The sequence below is a fragment of the Adiantum capillus-veneris genome, chromosome 24, assembly GCF_014529385.1.
Source record: "Adiantum capillus-veneris isolate H3 chromosome 24, ASM1452938v2, whole genome shotgun sequence".
In the NCBI taxonomy this organism is placed as follows: Eukaryota; Viridiplantae; Streptophyta; class Polypodiopsida; order Polypodiales; family Pteridaceae; genus Adiantum; species Adiantum capillus-veneris.
Window position 1 is genome coordinate 39902941 of NC_140954.1, and position 18028 is coordinate 39920968.

At 45.0% G+C, this 18028-nt stretch overlaps 2 protein-coding genes across 7 annotated transcripts in view; one reads left to right on the forward strand and one right to left on the reverse strand.

The window, feature by feature from the left end:
- The window catches only part of LOC147426244 (beta-glucosidase 25-like), a 57301-nt gene that overhangs the window by 14901 nt on the left and 24372 nt on the right, over positions 1 to 18028 (reverse strand). The gene's annotated exons all lie outside the window — the stretch shown is intronic.
- On the forward strand, positions 491 to 4353 carry LOC147426245 (uncharacterized). Its single transcript, XM_086497843.1, has one exon. It carries the CDS (start codon positions 501 to 503, stop codon positions 1221 to 1223), a length of 723 nt encoding a protein of 240 aa, XP_086353969.1. The 5' UTR covers positions 491 to 500; the 3' UTR covers positions 1224 to 4353.

Consider the following 18028-nt stretch of genomic DNA (forward strand, 5'->3'; position numbering starts at 1 on the left):
CTCTCTCTCTCTCTCTCTCTCTCTCTCTCTCTCTCTAGCTAGCTAACCCTAACTCTAGCGCAGGTTGCCACCGCCACCGTCCTCTGTCCCCCAGCCTCCCCCTGGACGAGGGGCTGCCCTATGGGGAGGTATGAAGCCATAGCCCCGCCCCCTCCAAGCTAACCTGCGGCATCCTCATGACCTGCTGCTATGACAGCGTGTAGAGCCGAGACGACACCAGCAACGGAGACTCGAGAAGCCTAACGATGGTGAAGGCGAGCCTCCCTCTGCTGAGGACGACGAGGGGCTGCTGAAGCTGTTGGAGTTGCTGCGGCAGGTGGTGGCACCCGAGCCGACAGAGGAGACTCCTCCTCTCTCCCTCTCTCTCTCTTTCTCTCGCCACTTTGAACCTAAAGAGCCCCCACCCCCCTAAAAGCTAAGGGCTTCAAATCAAACCCAGATAAATCTCTGTGCACTTTGGGACAAAGTGAGCAGCAGCCATCACAGCCCGATTTTTTACCATGAATACACCAAAGGTCACCATGAGGAGCCGACCCAGTTTTGCAGCCGTTGTGGCAGCACCGAGTAAGAACGACCGGATTGGACAGCTTCAAAGAGCCCTTGACCAGCTTATGGAAGAGAATCGGGATCTCAAGGCTCGCCTCGGTAAGCTTGAGGCGCGCTTCGACTCCATGGTCGATCTTGCCACAGACAAAGTAAGAGAAGTTGAGGTGAAAGTCACCAATGCTCAGTCTGTGGCTTTGGCAAAAGTACAAACTTGTGTGACGATGGAGCTTCACGAGCAGAAACTCCAGGAAGAGAATGCCCTTAAGATCCGAATAGGTGGGCTTCCCTCACCATGGTGCACTACCGAGGACACGCTTGAAGACGCAATCATCAAGCTCAACGATATTATTCAGCCCATCGCCATCAAGCCAGAAGACATTTCTTGGATTAACGACACACACAGGAAAGTATCACCGGACCACTGCCTTCTCACTTTTAAGGACAAAGAGGAGCGAGTGAGGCTATTGCGCCAATCTTACCTCCTCAAAGGAACAAAGGTTTGGATTGCTGAGGAGCTGACCATGAATCAACTCAAGGTTAAAAAGTGCGAACTCAAGAAGGTCGGAGAAGCCCGAAAGCAAGGCAAATGGGCAGTCTACCGCGGGGGGAAGGCCATCATTCAAGAGTTTCGAACTCCCAAAGGGGTTCTCCCCTCACCCAACCCTACTCAAGTTTAAGTCTTGTTTTCCTTTTCTTTTCTTATCTTCTACCCTGCTGACGGACCCTCAGTCCATAACTGATATGTATCCAATGCCCTCACTTAAAAGGCTGCGTTGTAATGTTTTTTTTTCTCCGGTCCAATGGGTCATATATGACCTCCGTGGACGATAATGCTCTCTCTCTCTCTCTCTCTCTCTCTCTCTCTCTCTCTCTCTCTCTCTCTCTCTCTCTCTCTCTCTCTCTCTCTCTGTGTGTGCGCGTACACAGAGATAGCCTGATGAGAGGAGAGGCTAGCCAGTCTCAGAGACAGATCATAGATTTCTTTAGAGTAGACACTGGACAGCCGGAGGAGCTAGTCCCACAGCAGAGCTCACATTTGTATCGCACTAGAGGCACACTGATCGACCGAGCGATTGAGCTGAGGAGAGCCAAACGCCCACGACTGCGGAGGACTACACAGCACCGCCGGAGGCTGCATCAGAAGATTCGGATCACTTTGGCCACGCATGCACGACGCCCGGTCAGACTGCTTACAATGGAGGAGATTGATGAGATCAGGCAGCGACCGATGCTGGATCTCCTGTGATTTAGCTATATAGCTATCCCAGCCAGTTGCTTACTTTTGCTTAGTTCACATCGAACAGCTTTAGGATTCCATGGTATTTTTGTTCTGTTGTGTTTGTTATTTTGTTACTCTGACTTTGTATCAGATCCACCACATTGTAACTTTCTGGTCACATAGGTCACTTTGGCCTTTTGAAGACGTTAATATAACATTTCGTTTCATTTTCATCTCTCTCTCTCTCTCTCTCTCTCTCTCTCTCTCTCTCTCTCTCTCTCTCTCTCTCTCTCTCTCTCTCTCTCTGTGTGTGTATGAAGTGCTAAAGTTTCTTCCAGTTCTATTCTTTTCAATTGACGCGTGGTGCCTGTCGGTTACAATGGTATCAGACATACAGTTGCACCATCTAATTTCTCATCACTAGCGCCGCTTCCTTTGCCACCATCTCTCCCACCGCCACTTGTGTTTAATAGTTGGAGGCCGTATGCCTACCCATATAATCCACATCTAGGACCTACAACAAATTAGCACAAAGACTTCAAGGATGGTGGATTTGGTATAAAATTTTTCACGTTTTTGGGAGTGAAAGATAAGAAGAAAGCCTTGCAATTCCTTCAACAGTTCAACAATATTTATTCACTAGGGAAATACACAGAAGAATCCAAAATCTCTCGAGCGGCCGTTTTTCTCAAAGATAATGCTATGCAGTAGTGGAGTTCTTTAGCCACAAAGCCTCATGCTCCAAGGACTCGGCAAGCTTTCAAGATTATTTTTGCCCTAAGTCACATGACCTCCTTATCTGAAGTATAGGTTCTCGCAAAATGAGGTAACTTAAAAATGTTGGCCACTGAAAATATGGACGACTACAACCAAAGGTTTTTGAACATCTACCTCTTGGTCTCTTTCTTCGAACTGATAACCTTGAAGGACCAGTGTGAGCGCTACACCATCGGACTACCATCACTGCTTCAAGAATACTCTTTGTCTAAGCAAGTCTCTACCATATAAAAGTTTATGGACCACTGCGGTTAGTTACAAACTAATGAAAGGATGACTAGAATTTACAATTGAGGATCCACCAACCAATACATGGAATCCTCGACCGCGACCCACAATACACAAATTCTCGAGATTCTCGAGACACTTTGACTCCACCAAACATTTATGCAATTTTTGTCCGTGATGCTTCGCAGACCTTATGGAAAGATTTTTGGCCACAAAGCACTTATCTTCTTTGATCCACCAAAAATTTCATCTACCCATAATTCTTCAAGCTTATGGACTTTGAGTACGACCAGTTTTTTGGAGGCATTGAGAAAAAGATGGCTACACAAGATACTAGCACAATTGTCCCGTTTATTGGTGGCCTTCCTATCACCAGCACAGGTACCAAACATGTCACGTGACACATCCAACCCTATGTGTCCGTGGACAAGCTACAATACGACAAGGGTTCAGTTCAGTCAAGTCGGTCTAGAATAGGAAGTAATCTGGAACTTTTGTGAGTCTGTTCACAGACCGTGCATGTCCAGACACTTAGATTAGATGCATATCCTCTGGTTGCACACAGCATGACCACCAGATTCCAATCAGATCCCATCCGTAGCATTTTTACAGTGCATAGACCTATTTTCCCTATCTTTGACATTTTTCACTTATTATTTTTAAGTGACTTTTGTTGGAAAGTAGGTAGGGCAACTTGAGTAAGTTTGTATATAAGCAAACCTAGGCTAGCACTAATTGGCAGAAGAGGCAGCAGGAGCACCTTGCTCAACAGGCAACTTCTCAGCAAGACCAACCCCCGCGACTACCCTAGCGTTTTCTGCACACAAAACCTAGCGTTTTTGCATCAGATCAGCCTTGGCGATTTGTGCACAGTAGATCAGCCCCGGCGTCGTCAAGACACGGCAGATCAGCCTAGCGTTTTGCATTTGCAGCACAACCAACGACAACAGCAGATTTTCAGCCCTAGCGTTTTTGCATCTGCATTATACCCCGGCGTTTTGCAAATTCTCCGCGACGGAACCTCAAGAACCATCAGCATTTTCAGTTTTCAGCCTTTAGACACAGCAGATCAAGTCCCGAACCTCGTAGATCTCACCTTCCCGCAGCAGTTCCTTGCCGCACGGTCAGTTTCTGCAAGTTTACAGTTTCAGCTCGGAAAACACAGATTTCAGCATCTCCGTTTTCAGCACGTCGTCGTTGCATCGTCGTCATCGACATAGAGTCAAAATTCAACAGATACAAGATTTGCAGATTTCAGCCCTTAGCGTTTTTAGTTTTCAGCCCGTCTCGTCGTCGTCCTCATCGTCATCGACATCGTCGACAAGTCCAAGCATTGTAGAGATTTGTGCAATCAATAGTAGACCACTCTCGCCAATGAGAGTGGGGCCTTCGGAGGAGGGTTTTACAACGTCTGTGGTGTCGTATTCTCTTCTCTCTCTATCTCTCAGTCTCATGCACTTCCATTCATAGTGTCCATTCACTTTGTTTGTGTCCATTGCACTCTCTCACTAAAGGAACGGAAGGCTCTCCCTTCCGTAAGTAAAAGGAACCTTGAGCACAGTTCGGAGCACTCATCTTGAGCAAAGTTCAAACATTCATTCCGCTGCACCTTACATTGGTATCAGAGCTTTGGCAGTGTTATGTATCACTCAAGGAAAGAACCACAAGAATCACAAGAATTTTTGCTTGTTGCGGTCGCACGAACCCAAGTTCGCTTGGGCGTGTCGATTCCTAATCGTGTTTTTGCAGAGTGACAGGAATCCCAGGAAAGAAGGGCTTGTCCAACCTCCCCTTGTGCCTCGTTTCACTCATTGAGAGTGGACCGTGCACTTAGCGGCCGGCCAATCGACGTGAGATGGGAAAAAGCAACCTTGGCGTGAGCACAAGGCCTCCAAGGGGTGCGCCCGCGGAAAAGAGCAGAACTCGGGTGAAGAGAAGATCCTTCTCAAACACAGATTGCAAGCGAAAGAAAACCCTCAAGAACCTCAAGAACCCAAGAACCCAAAAGCCTCAAGAACCCAAGTTCCTCGTGAACTTAAAGAACCAAAGATCATAGTGCATGGTCATCACCCGAAGCGAAATGGATACTTCGCATACAGGTAATGAGCATGAGAGAGGCGACGAAGAATTTTTCCCACCAGGAGGTTTTTCCGACCCTCCCCCTTCTCCATCTACGCCACGAGTTGTACCAAATCCTATGGAGGCGATGGTCAAGTCGATGTTGGACATGATGGCACGACAAGAAGCGAGTCGCATTGCCTTGGAACGCGAGCACGATGAACAAAAAGAAAGAAAAGCATAAAGAAAGGAGGAAGCCGAAGCACGACGAGCGGCCTTGAAGGCCAAGCGTGAGGTTCAAAGGGACCTCCGCACTCAAGAATTGGTTCGACAAGTACTTGCCTCAAAGTCCGAACCGGCCAAAGATGTTGGGAGTTCATCAAGTGGCGCAAGCCGAGATTCGGTCTCCAACAACCCAGTCACAGAGAAGTTGACTTTCAGTAAGTATGATGGTAAGATGGATGCTACGGTTATTCATTCTTGGTTGCATCAATTTAATGCTTATTTTGCGACAACTAAGAAGACAGGGAATAGGAAGGTTTTTACGGCAGCTATGTACCTTGCCGGTGACGCCATCAATTGGTACCACGCATGGCAAGAGGCACAGTTAGCCGCGCACCTAGAGGAAGCCGACGAATTCACGCCCCTTTTCTTCAATTGGGCTGATTTCCAAGACAAGCTCAAGGCGCGGTTTATGCCACCTCTATACCTCGCACGATTGAAGGACGATTGGCGCGCTCTCAAGCAAAATGGTATGCTGGTTATTTCTTTCTCTAATCGTGTTTTGCAGCTATTTACCCAATTACACAAGTCGGATGATGAGCGCAAAGAGGCATTCCTTTACGGATTGGACAAGTATATCAAGTACGATGTCGAGATGCTCGATCCAATCGATCTCAACAAGGCGGTAGCGATTGCTCTCGCGCAGGAGATGAAGCACAAGAAGGGAAAGCCTAAGGAGAACAAGACTTCCACAAGTACCTCGCACACTTCTAAGAACCCTCAAAATGATAAGAATGGTAAGAACCGTAACTCTTCTAGCCAATCTTTCAACAGTCTCTCAGAAAAGAACTCTCAAAATGAACCTAAGGGAAAGGCTAACACAATTGCTAAACCTAAGCTTACTCTAGATGAAAAGGTAGCACAAGGAATGTTAGGAGGATACATCACGTCGGAAGAGCAAAGCACTTATTCTAAGGAAGGTCGTTGTTTCCATTATCACATTAAGGGTCACATAAAAAGAACATGTCCTAAGCTTGACTCTAATGAATCTAAAGAATCCATAGAACCCACTTCCTTTGTCAATGCAATCAATGACAAGACGGGTGTGCCCCAAGTTTCTCCTGACCCTCCCATTGATGAGTCTCTCATTAAATGTTATGGTCATATGACGGGGCAGTGTTTTGTCATATTGTTTGACCCAAGCAGTATGCATGATGGGATCAATCCCTCTCTTGTTGCGAAAGCCCGCCTAGAGGTTAGTCAAAAATCTCCTCTCGAGGTCTTTGCCTTTGCTCCCGGTATGGACTCTCTCATCACGAAAGAGTGCCTTGATGTGTTGTTTACAGTTCAACAAGCTGCTTTCCGTAGAAAAATTTTTGTCTCTCCTCTCTCAGGATGTTATATGATTTTGGGCATTCGATGGTTTCGTGAGCATAACCTCTCATTGATTGGGCGGAAAATACGTTCACTTTCACACATCCCCTATGTGTCCGTGGACAAGCTACAGCACGACAAGGGTTCAATTCAGTCAAGTCAGTCTAGAATAGGAAGTGATCTGGCACTTTTGTGAGTCTGTTCGCAGACCGTGCATGTCCAGACACTTAGATTAGATGCATATCCTCTGGTTGCACACAGCATGACCACCAGATTCCAATCAGATCCCATCAGTAGCATTTTTACAGTGCATAGACCTGTTTTCCCTATTTTTGACATTTTTTCCTTATTATTTTTAAGTGACTTTTGTTAGAAAGTAGGTAGGGCAAATTGAGTAAGTTTGTATATAAGCAAACCTAGGCTAGCACTAATTGGCAGAAGAGGCAGCAGGAGCACCTTGCTCAACAGGCAACTTCTCAGCAAGACCAATCCCCGCGACTACTCTGGCGTTTTCTCCACAAAAAACCTAGCGTTTTTGCATCAGATTAGCCTTGGCGATTTGTGCACAGCAGATCAGCCCCGGCGTCGTCAAGACACAGCTGATCAGCCTAGCGTTTTGCATTTGCAGGACAACCGGCGACAACAGCAGATTTTCAGCCCTAGCGTTTTTGCATCTGCATTATACCCCGGCGTTTTGCAGATTCTCCGCGACGGAACCTCAAGAACCATCAGCGTTTTCAGTTTTCAGCCTTTAGACACCGAGGATCAAGTCCCGAACCTCGCAGATCTCACCTTCCCGCAGCAGTTCCTCGCCGCACGGTCAGTTTCCGCAAGGTTTACAGTTTCAGCCCGGAAAACACAGATTTCAGCATCTGCGTTTTCAGCGCGTCGTCGTTGCATCGTCGTCATCGACATAGAGTCAAAATTCAGCAAATACAAGATTTGCAGATTTCAGCCCTTAGCGTTTTTAGTTTTCAGCCCGTCTCGTCGTCGTCCTCATCGTCATCGACATCATCGGCAAGTCCAAGCATTGTAGAGATTTGTGCAATCAATAGTAGACCACTCTCGCCAATGAGTGGGGCCTTCGGAGGAGGGTTTTACAACGTCTCTGGTGTCGTATTCTCTTCTCTCTCTATCTCTCAGTCTCATGCACTTCCATTCATAGTGTCCATTCACTTTGTTTGTGTCCATTGCACTCTCTCACTAAAGGAACGGAAGGCTCTCCCTTCCGTAAGTAAAAGGAACCTTGAGCACAGTTCGGAGCACTCATCTTGAGCAAAGTTCAAACATTCATTCCGCTACACCTTACAAAACAAGGCCGATTTTCACATCATGAAGTTGGCGCACAATGACGCTCTTCTGGGATTGCCTTGGCACAACCAAAACGATGTTGCCATTCAGATCTACAACAGAACCATCACCTTGAACAAGGATGGCAAGCCAGCCACCCTTCAAGTCCAACTTATGGAAATGATTTTTGTTTTGCTTTGTATGTAGATAATTTTTGAAACTTGGTTAGAGAATATCTTTTGCAGAATAGATTATGTCTGTTTTGAACTTGTTTTGGTGCCAATTGAATTTAGTTGATTCTGATTGCAATGTTGATTTCAGTGTTGATTTCAATGCTATTTGAGGACCTCTAAACGACACAGACTATGGTCTAGGGAGTGTTTAGTTGTAATTGGAACCTCTAAACAATGCAAGTTGCGGTCTCAGGAGCATTTAGTTGTAGATGGAAACCTTTGAGAAACGCAGGTTGCGGTTTGAGAAGCATATAGTTGTAGATTGAAACCTTTGAGCAACGCAGGCTACAGTATAGGGAGTGTTTGATTCTAAATGGAACCCTCTAAACGACATAACCTGCCGTCTAGGGAGCATTTGGTTGTATGTGGATGTCTTTACATTCTGTGATTGCACATGTGAATCTATGCCATTTGTACAGCATTTTGTGAAGCATATGAATCAGGTGCATCAATAGCTCCAATTTAGATGAGATTGCATGGGTATGTGGTCTTAGTGCATCGAGACACCCTTGAAAGATCAACGCAGTCTCGATATGATGGCTTAGATTCCAAAATATCAAGAGTTCTGATCAAATGAGATGACTAGATAGAAATCTGATTGTGGAATTGTATGGTGTAATACATACTAGTCTCGTAACGATGGTCATTGGCATCTATGCATGAAGGCAATGCTTGCTAAAGAATCAAATTGAGTTTTATAGGTGTAATCCTTTAAGGGAACAGAATCACAAAGTGATGACATGGACTATCCACTTAAAGAGAACTTGTTTTAAGCACTCAAAAGTGGCCGAAATGAAGTAGACATGTTTGAACACTTAAAATATGATAACATGGCACTTGTACGAAAATCCCGAAAATCGCACCATTAATCACACACATCAACGGAATCCTGGATTTAGAGGAAACAGCCTTAGGGACGCCACCTTTTCATGTCTGATTACTTTTGGCCAATCTCAATGAGATGGTTTATATTGCTCAAGATCAGCACAGTCTCGATGTGATGGCTTATATTGCTACGGCTGTTAAGTGCAGTGGAAGTGTTTACGGATTTAGCTCGGATCTAGTACTCTGTATCTAGTACTCCACACAAACACAAGGGGCACTTTACTTCTCTTGAAAGACTGAACTCAACTGAAAGCAAGAGAGAGACAAGAAGAGTCCCAAACCCTCAAGGGCCCCCTTGCTTTGTTGCCAGAGCAAGTACTTTCTTTATTCTTGCACAAATGCTCATACAATGACTGAATGCTCATGTAACATTCAATGGTCTAGTAACTTGTGTGTAGCGGAAAATAGCATGAACATAGTGAGCATTTCATTAGAATAGCTTCCTAATGAGAATAACAAGAGTGCTTGGGTGGAGAGAGCAACAAAAAGCATAACACCTAGTTAGATAGCATGAACAATACTTCAAAAGAGAGAGAAATTAAGCAATTGCAACAGTTGAGGACCGGATTTTCATGGAGCCGGTCCCCCCTCCAAAAGGCTTTGTATTATGGTTTCTCCCATCAAGAGAGACATTTTACAATACAATTCTTTGTGTTCCTTCAAGACTAGCTAGTGCAATGAAGATGGAAACTTCATGCACTAAGCAAAACACTTATCAAACACACCATCAATTCCCTCACGGTCTCAGACCCAAGACCTCACACACCTTCAAAGATGGTGAGAGCTAGCGGGGTATGAGAGTAGATTGAGCGGAAGGAGTATGCTTACGAGAAAGATGTACATCTCCTCACATAATCACTCATATTAGCATAGCTTAGCTTAGTAATTAGCATGGTAGAGGAGATGAGCATGCATTGAAGCTTGGCTCTTGGTTGGATTTGCATCACAAAGCCAAGAGTTGTTGGTGTAGGCCTCCCTTCTCACAAGCTTGGAGTAGGTGGTAAGCTTTCCATTAAAGCTTGAGAAGGAGAGAGAGTCTTCTTTGCTTCACACATGAGATTGTGTGAGTGTGTGTGTGATAATGCCTTGCAAAAATCAGTCCCCCTCTCTCTCTTGGTCGACTCCCCTTGCTAAATGCTCATGCTACAACCCTATTGGACCTCCCCAGGCCTAGCCAATGGAAATTAAGCAACATAAGTGATAGCCTTCTGACATGTGTCCCCCTTTCCCCTTTTGTGAGAGCTTTAGGTAATTATTTAATTCAACTAAACTCTAATTGTACCCCTTTGCCTCCTGGCCAATAGGAATCAGGCAAGCCATTGGGCTGTTGAATGCTCATTGGACCACTTGGGAGACTGTCCAATAGTCTTCTAGAGAGCTTAATTCTTAATGGTTCTTTTATTAAGTGTTTTTAAATTAATTAAACTAGGTTTACTCTAGCTTAACCTTTGAATTTTGGAACCTTAGCATTTTGGAAGTCTTAATGGCCTGAACCTTAGGGTCTTTTAAGCCCATTGGTGCACATTGCTCTTTCGCAGATGGCCCCCCTTTTGGATCCCTATTTTCCCTCCTTTGGATTCCTATTGTGGCCGGTCTGCTAGCTTAACCAATATTCTAGCTTTTTCTCCCCTAGCACTTCCCCATATTAAATGATCAGTTTAACATGAGAAAATCATTTAGGAGAATTAGATATTGATTAAAATCATTTAGGAGAATTAGATATTAAAATTAGACATTTAACATGAGAAAATCATTTAGGAGAATTGAGCAAATAACCACAAGGGTCCGGGCTACGAGTATGAATGAGCAAGCATTCTCAAACATCATTTGTCACTACTCCACCCGAGAGTAAAATCACAAATCAATGAAACCAGTATTAAAAACCAGAGTCAAACATTTCAAATCGGCACCTAAACAGGTTCAAAACAGATACCATCCATTTCAAACAAATTCCAAACAGGATCACCAAACAAGTTCTCAAACAGATTTGAAACTTAAAAAGCAATCTCAACATTAGTCGAACTTGAAAAGTCGATTGACTTTCCATCCTAAAACCTGCACCAAAAATTAGGGTTAGGTTCATTCCATAAGGTCGTAGCCAAGCACAGCACGGTCCATCAGCTCTTGGACAGACAGTGTTTCTTTGGCGGCGATGGTAGTCCCAAGATAGCAATCGCACTGGACCTCCAAGGTCATTTGCTTGTGAAGAGACATCTACTAAGAGATGTCAAGAAATTTCAAGTTATAATATGCTAGGGTTTCCATGGCAAGCATTTCAGGATACCCCACTCTGCCAGAAGTTGCACTCCGAAGGAAGATTTCAAAAATGATTTAACTTCGGGCAAAAATTTTCTTGAAAGCTTACCAATTCCTTGGAGTGTGTGGCTTGGTAGCTATAAACTTCACATCTGCATGGCACTGCTTCTGAAAAAAATAGTGACTGGAAACAAATCTTGGATCCTTCTCTTGCAAGTGATCTTTATGGCTAATGCCCTCTAAGACATGAGCGGTGAAGCACGATGTATGAAGGGTGGGAGTGCCTAATAGGTCCGGGGTCGAGACCCGGAGATACTTCAAATAAAATTACAGTAGACTCTTGGAAGCGCCGGTTTGCTCTGTTTGCTCTTTGGTAAGACCAGTATGCTTTCAGAAAAGCACATGCCTGATGCTCTGATACCACTGTCACAAGATGGGCACCACGTGCCAATAGAAAAGAACAGACTGGACAGACTTTTAGCACTTCAATAACAACTGAACTGAGAGAGAGATGACACCCGACACGGAGTGGTGGAATTCCACCCCAGAGAGTATTGGCCCCAAACCTTGGCGCCCATTTCGGTATTTCTTTATATTGCATCAACACAGTACAAGCCGGTACTCCACACTCTACACCTTCTCCAAGAAGCATGCCAGAGAATGAGCACTTAACACATATTTAAAGGCCCCTGGCCTATGAAAAGCAGTTTACATGAAAAGCCTTCAAACTCAAAAGCTTCTGGTCCAAAAGCAATGCCCAAAAGCTGCCAGTGTAAATCACGGAATTCCGTACAACAGCCAGCACAAAACGTGGAAATCCGTACAACCTGCCATGTCATCATGTCAACGCAATTTCCGGAATTTCCGTACATCTGCCACGTCATCAGTTGCTACGTAATTCTTTCTGTGTGTGTGTGTGTGTGTGTGTGTGTGTGTGTGTGTGTGTGTGGGTCCTGCTTTATTTTAATCCTTTATGTCACTTGGGGCCCCATCGGACGGGGTCCCCATAAGTTGGTAGGACTTCTTCTTCTGCTACTTGTTCTTCTTAGGGTTTAGGCCCCTCAGCCGGCATCCGTAAGTCGGCTCTATTCTTCAGGGCTTTGACACGTCAGCAGTTTGTGATAGCGGCATGGCGAGGTGAAGCGCTGATCTGAAAACGCTGATTCTTAGGGCTGAAAACGCAGGTCTCCATGCTGAGAAAACCCTGAGCTTCTGCTGACACTTGCGGCACTCGGTGCTCCTGTCAACTCCCAAGTGATCTACTTCAACTGGCGTCCCATGCCTTCCCTTTATAGCTCCCAAGTGATGGGTCGAGCAGTCATCATGAGAGCCCCACGATTTGGAAGTTCATAAGTCACTTAATAATAAAATGACTTATAAGTGGTGGTTCACATGCAATGCAAACTGAGTTCATGTAATGGTAAAAAAATGCTCATGCTAGGTACTGGGTCATGATGCTAATGATCCTGGGTTGTGCAATCAGAGGGTATGCAGCCTGAAACCACTTGAAACACAAAACCATAAACATATCCGTTCCTTGTAGAGTGACTGAAAAAAGACTAATCTGCCTAAATGACTCTGCATGCAATGCAGATGAACAAAGTGACGGAGTGCCAAACCGTTCACCAAACACATGCAAAAAGTGTGATCGAATCTTGACTTTTCAACTTAAGGCTATCAACTGTGGAAAATCACAACGGAAATGCCAATGCTTGATGGACAATCGTGCTTGTGCTTTTTTTGTGAGTGTGTCATGCCAAGGAGGGAACATGCAAAACCAACTGACAAAACGGGCAATCGTAAAACATTGTGGACTCCTTGAAAGCAAACTCTATCTTTTCTAGAGTGATTTGCATACATCCTGCTCATCCATGAGTGAATCATGTGCATCGTGCAATACGGCATGCCTATGAAAAGGGAACACATAAAGACGGTCACGAAAATACAAGAGACCATCACGAATGAGAAACTCGAACAATGCGTACTGACTGATTCTATGCTCTAGGTGTAGAAGAAGAATTATCTTCATGCTTACCAATGGTCTTACCGTGCTTACCATTTGATTGGTCTGGAGAAGTACTCTACTTGTTCTCCTTAGGCTTGCCTTTGTTGTGCTTTATTTCTTGTGCTAAGGCGATTCTGACGACGTCATTATAGTCCTTAGGGTTGAAAACTTGCACATCGAACTTGATGTACTCATCTAACCCAAAGAGGAAAGCCTCCTTGTGATCCTCATCCGACTTAGGCAATTGAACACCAATCTGTAAAATACGGTTAGAAAAAGACATAGCATGGGATCCATTTTGCTTAAGACCACGCCAATCTCTTTTAACCAATCAAGGTACTGTGGTGGCATGAAGCGAGCCGTGAGCTTGTCTTGGAAGTCATATACCTAGATGAACCCAGGATAAGCCCAGATTCACCCTTAAAGGAAAGTGCAAGGTATAGACCCATGGTAGTCACCCACAAGACAATATAACCATCAGCTCCATCATGCATCGTATTGTCTTGGAAGTCAACCCAACTGAAAGAGAGCGGTACGCCTTCCTCAGCACGCTCAAGATGCTTAGCCAACTGTGACTCTTATCAAGCTTGATACCAATTAATGGCATCACCCGTGAGATACATGGCAGCAGTCAAAACTTCTTCTCCTCCACTCTCATCACCTTCACGCAAAGTATCCATTCCACTTCGGGTGATGACCATGCACGGAGTTCTTGGGTACTTGGAATTTTTTAGTTCTTGACTTTCAACCTATGTTTAAGAAGGCTTTTCTCTTACCCAAGCTCAACTCCGTCCTACGGGTGCACCCTTTTCTAGTCTTGTGCTCACACCAAGGTTGCTTTTTCCCACCTCACGTAGATTGGCCTTCCGCTAAGTGCAAGGTCCGCACAAACACAAGGGACACTTTACTTCTCTTGAAAGACCGAACTGAACTAAAAGAAAGAGAGAGACACAAGAGAGAGAGAGAGAGAAGAAAAGAGACGACACCGGATGTCGGGTCCCAAACCCTCAAGGGCCCTCTTACTCTGTTGTCAGAGCAAGTACTTTCTTTATTCTTGCACAAATGCTCAGCGGAAGTGAATGTTTGAACTTTGCTCAAGATGAGTGCTCCGAACTGTGCTCAAGGTTCCTTTCACTTATGGAAGGGAGAGCCTTCCTTTCTTAATGACAGAGTGCAATGGACACAAACAAAGTGAATGGACATTGTGAATGGACGTGCATGAGACTGAGAGATAGAGAAGAGAATACGACACCAGAGATGTAAAACTCTCCTCCGAAGGCCCCACTCTCTATGGCGAGAGCGGTCTACTTATGATTGCACAAATCTCTACAATGCTTGGACTTGCCGACGATGTCGATGACAATGAGGACGACGACGACGAGACGGGCTGAAATCTGAAACTGCTAATGGTTGAAATCTGGAAATCTTTATCTGCTGAATTCTGACTCTATGTCGATGACGACGATGCAACGACGACGCGCTGAAAACGCAAATGCTGAAATCTGCGTTTGCCGGGCTGAAATTGTAAACTTCGATGGATCTGACCGTGCAGCGAGGATCTGCTGCGGGGAGGTGAGATCTGCGAGGTTCGGGGGTTCTACTGCGATGTCTGACTGCTGAAAACTGAAAACGCTGGTGCTTAATGAGGTTCCGTCGCGATGAATCTCCAAACCGCTGAAGTGTGATGCAAATGCAAAAACACTAGGGCTGATCTTTGTCTTCTGCTGCTGCCGGTGGTTGCAATGCAAAACGCTAGGCTGATATGATGGGGTTTTGTCGCCATGATGATGCATAAGCAAAAACGCTGGCTGCTCTTGTCCAAAAACGCTAGGCGTTGCAGTCTCTTGCAAAACGCTAGGCCTTTGTGGGGTTCTGCTGAGAAGTTGTCTGTTGAGCAAGGTGCTCCTACTGCCTCTTCTGCCAGAAAGTGCTAGCGCTAGGTTTGCTTATATACAAACTTAGCAAAATTGCCCTACCTACTTTCCAACAAAACTCACTTAAAAATAATAAGTGAAAAATGTCAAAAATAGGGAAAATAGGCTAAACGCACTGGAAAATTTCCCTGAAGGATTCTGATGGGAATGCTTATGATCATGATGTGTGCAACCAGAGGATATGCATCTACACTAAGTGCCTGGCCATGCACAATCTGCGAACAGACTCACAAAAGTGCTAGATCACCTCTAAATCTAGATTGACTGGACTGACTGAACCCTTGTCGTGCTGTAGCTTGTCCACGGACACATAGGGTTGGATGTGTCACGTGACATCCCCTCCTTTTCAAAGTGAGCTACTGGTACCGAACTGTATGGCGTCGAGGGAGATCGCCAATAGCATCTGGAATCTTGGAAGGGACTCTTCGCCGGCCCACTCTGATGTGTGGGTCGTGCGGTACTTGAACTTCATAAAGGTCTGCAACGCTTGCTTCTTTGAGCCGCGCCGAAAGCGACACAAAGTCTTGTGTGGCTCCTTCAATGCTTCAACTTCGTCGAGTGTCATGCTTCTTTCTTCTTCAAGAATCTCCATGGCTGAAAATTCTTGAAACCATTTCCAACACAAAACCATGAGCATACCTATTCCATGTAAAGTGATTAGAAAAAATCCTGTCTTCCTAAAAGACTGTGTATGCAATGTAGATGAACAAATAGACGGAGTACCAAACCATTCACCACACACACGCAAACAATGAGATCGAATCTTGTCTTTTTGATCTAAATCAATCAACTGTCGCAATTCACAACGGAAATGCCCATGCTTGGTGCTCATACTTTCATGTGCTCTTTCTACAACTGTGTCACGCCAAGGAAGAGACATGGACTGTGACTTCCTTGAATGCATACTTTTCAGCTTTTCCTGAACAATCCGCATACATTCGTGCTCATTCATAAGTGAAACATGTTCAACGTACAATATGTCATGCTTAGGAAAAGGGATCACATAAAGACGCTGATGAAAATACAGAAAATGATCACGAATGAAACACTCGTACAATGCGTGCATCCTAATCATGCAAACACATAATACTTCCTGTGAGGGTTCTTTGGACCTAGGCTCGAGAGCCAAGGTCGGTTCTTCCTGAGGGGGTTCTTTGGACCTTGACTTGAGAGGCAAGATTGGTTCTTCGTGATTGATCGAATCTGCAATGAGGTTAGCTTCACTAGAAACAGTATCAACTAACACATCATCCTTGTGAGCAATCACATCATCTTCATGCAAATCATCATGCTTGTCCTTATCATCCAAATCATCATGCTCATCATTATCATGCAATTCATCATGCTTATCATCATGCAAATCTTGTGTGTCATGCTTTGGAGAAGAAGAGACTGAGAGAGTCTCTTGTTCCCGAATCTCTTGCATCTGTGCCTGCACTTGAGAAAAGAGTCGCAACATCTCTTTCATGTGTCGGTCGTTCATTGCTTTTCTTGCTTTGTTCTCGCGATCAAATTTTGCTTCTCTTTCGTCGCGTTCACGTGCTATGGCTGCCATTCTTTCTTCGTACTTACGATCAATTTCTGCTTTTCTTGCTTCACGTTCTAACTTGTTGTCCATAAACATCTGCTCCAAATCCTCCATAGGATCTGGTGTAATCCTTGGCGTAGATGAGCAAGGGGGAGGGTCGGAAAAACCTCATGGTGGGAAAATTTCTTCTTCGCCTCTCTCAGGCTCATCGCCTCCAAGCGAAGTATCCATTCCGCTTTGAGTGATGACCATCCACTGAAGTCGTGAGTTCTTGTGGTCTTGGGTTCTTAAGTTCACGAGCAACTTGGGTTACTGGGGGTCTTTGTTCTTAAGTTCACGAGCAACTTGGGTTACTGGGGGTCTTGGTTCTTGAGGGTTTGGAGGGTCTTGAGGTTCTTGGGGTTCTCGGGTTCTTGAGGTTCTTGAGTTCTTGAGGTTCTTCTTTCGCTTGCAATCTGTGTTAGAGAAGGATCTTCTCTTCACCCGAGTTCTGCTCTTTTCCGCAGGTGCACCCCTTGGCGGCCTTGCGCTCACACCAAGGTTACTTTTTCCCACCTCACGTCAATTGGCCGGCCGCTAAGTGCACGTTCCGCTCTCAATGAGTGAAAAGAGGCACAAGGGGAGGCTGGACAAGCCCTTCTTTCTTGGGTTTCATGTCACTCTTCAAAAACACGATTAGGGATCAACACGCCCAAGAGGTCTTCGGTTACGTGCGACCGCAACAAGCAAAAAAAAAATGTGTGTTTCTTGTGGTTCTTTCCTTGAGTGATACAGAACACTGCCAAAGCTCTGATACCAATGTAAGGTGCAGCGGAAGTGAATGTTTGAACTTTGCTCAAGATGAGTGCTCCAAACTATGCTCAAGGTTCCTTTTACCTAGTCTACCTAAACACCTAGTCTACCTAAACCCTAGAAGTAGGTACAGCTTGTCCACATGCACGTAGGGTTAGATGTGCACGTGACAACGCCAGAATGTCAAGAGTTCTGATGTTAATACTGGATAGAAATCAAATTGTGGAACTATATGGTGTAATGCATGCAAAAGAATGTGTGGTCTGGTAATGATGGTCATTGGCATGTATGCATGAAGGCAATGTTTGCTAAAGAATAGGATTGAGGTTTGCAAGTGTAGTCGTTGGCGATTACTCTTCCTCTAACGGGGGGCAATGATGTGGTCTATCCACTTAAAGAGAACTTGTTTCAAGCACTTCAAAGTGGCCGAAATGAAGTGGACATGTTTGAACACTTGAAAGATGACAACCTCGCACACAAAAACGCAGCCAAAACAGTCATTTTCAGCCACCGAAACAGTCCTGAAAATCAACAGATCGAAGACCTCAGATTTCAGCCACGAAGTTGTCGTCGTCATCACCGTCGTCGTCATCGGCATAGTCCCATTGCATCAGTCCATTGCATAAGCATTGTACACCTTTGCGCAATCAAAGTAGACCACTCTCGCCGACGAGAGTGGGG

Coding starts and splice junctions, on each gene's coding strand:
- LOC147426245 (XM_086497843.1), top strand. CDS start 501: ATGAATACACCAAAGGTCACCATGAGGAGCCGACCCAGTTTTGCAGCC.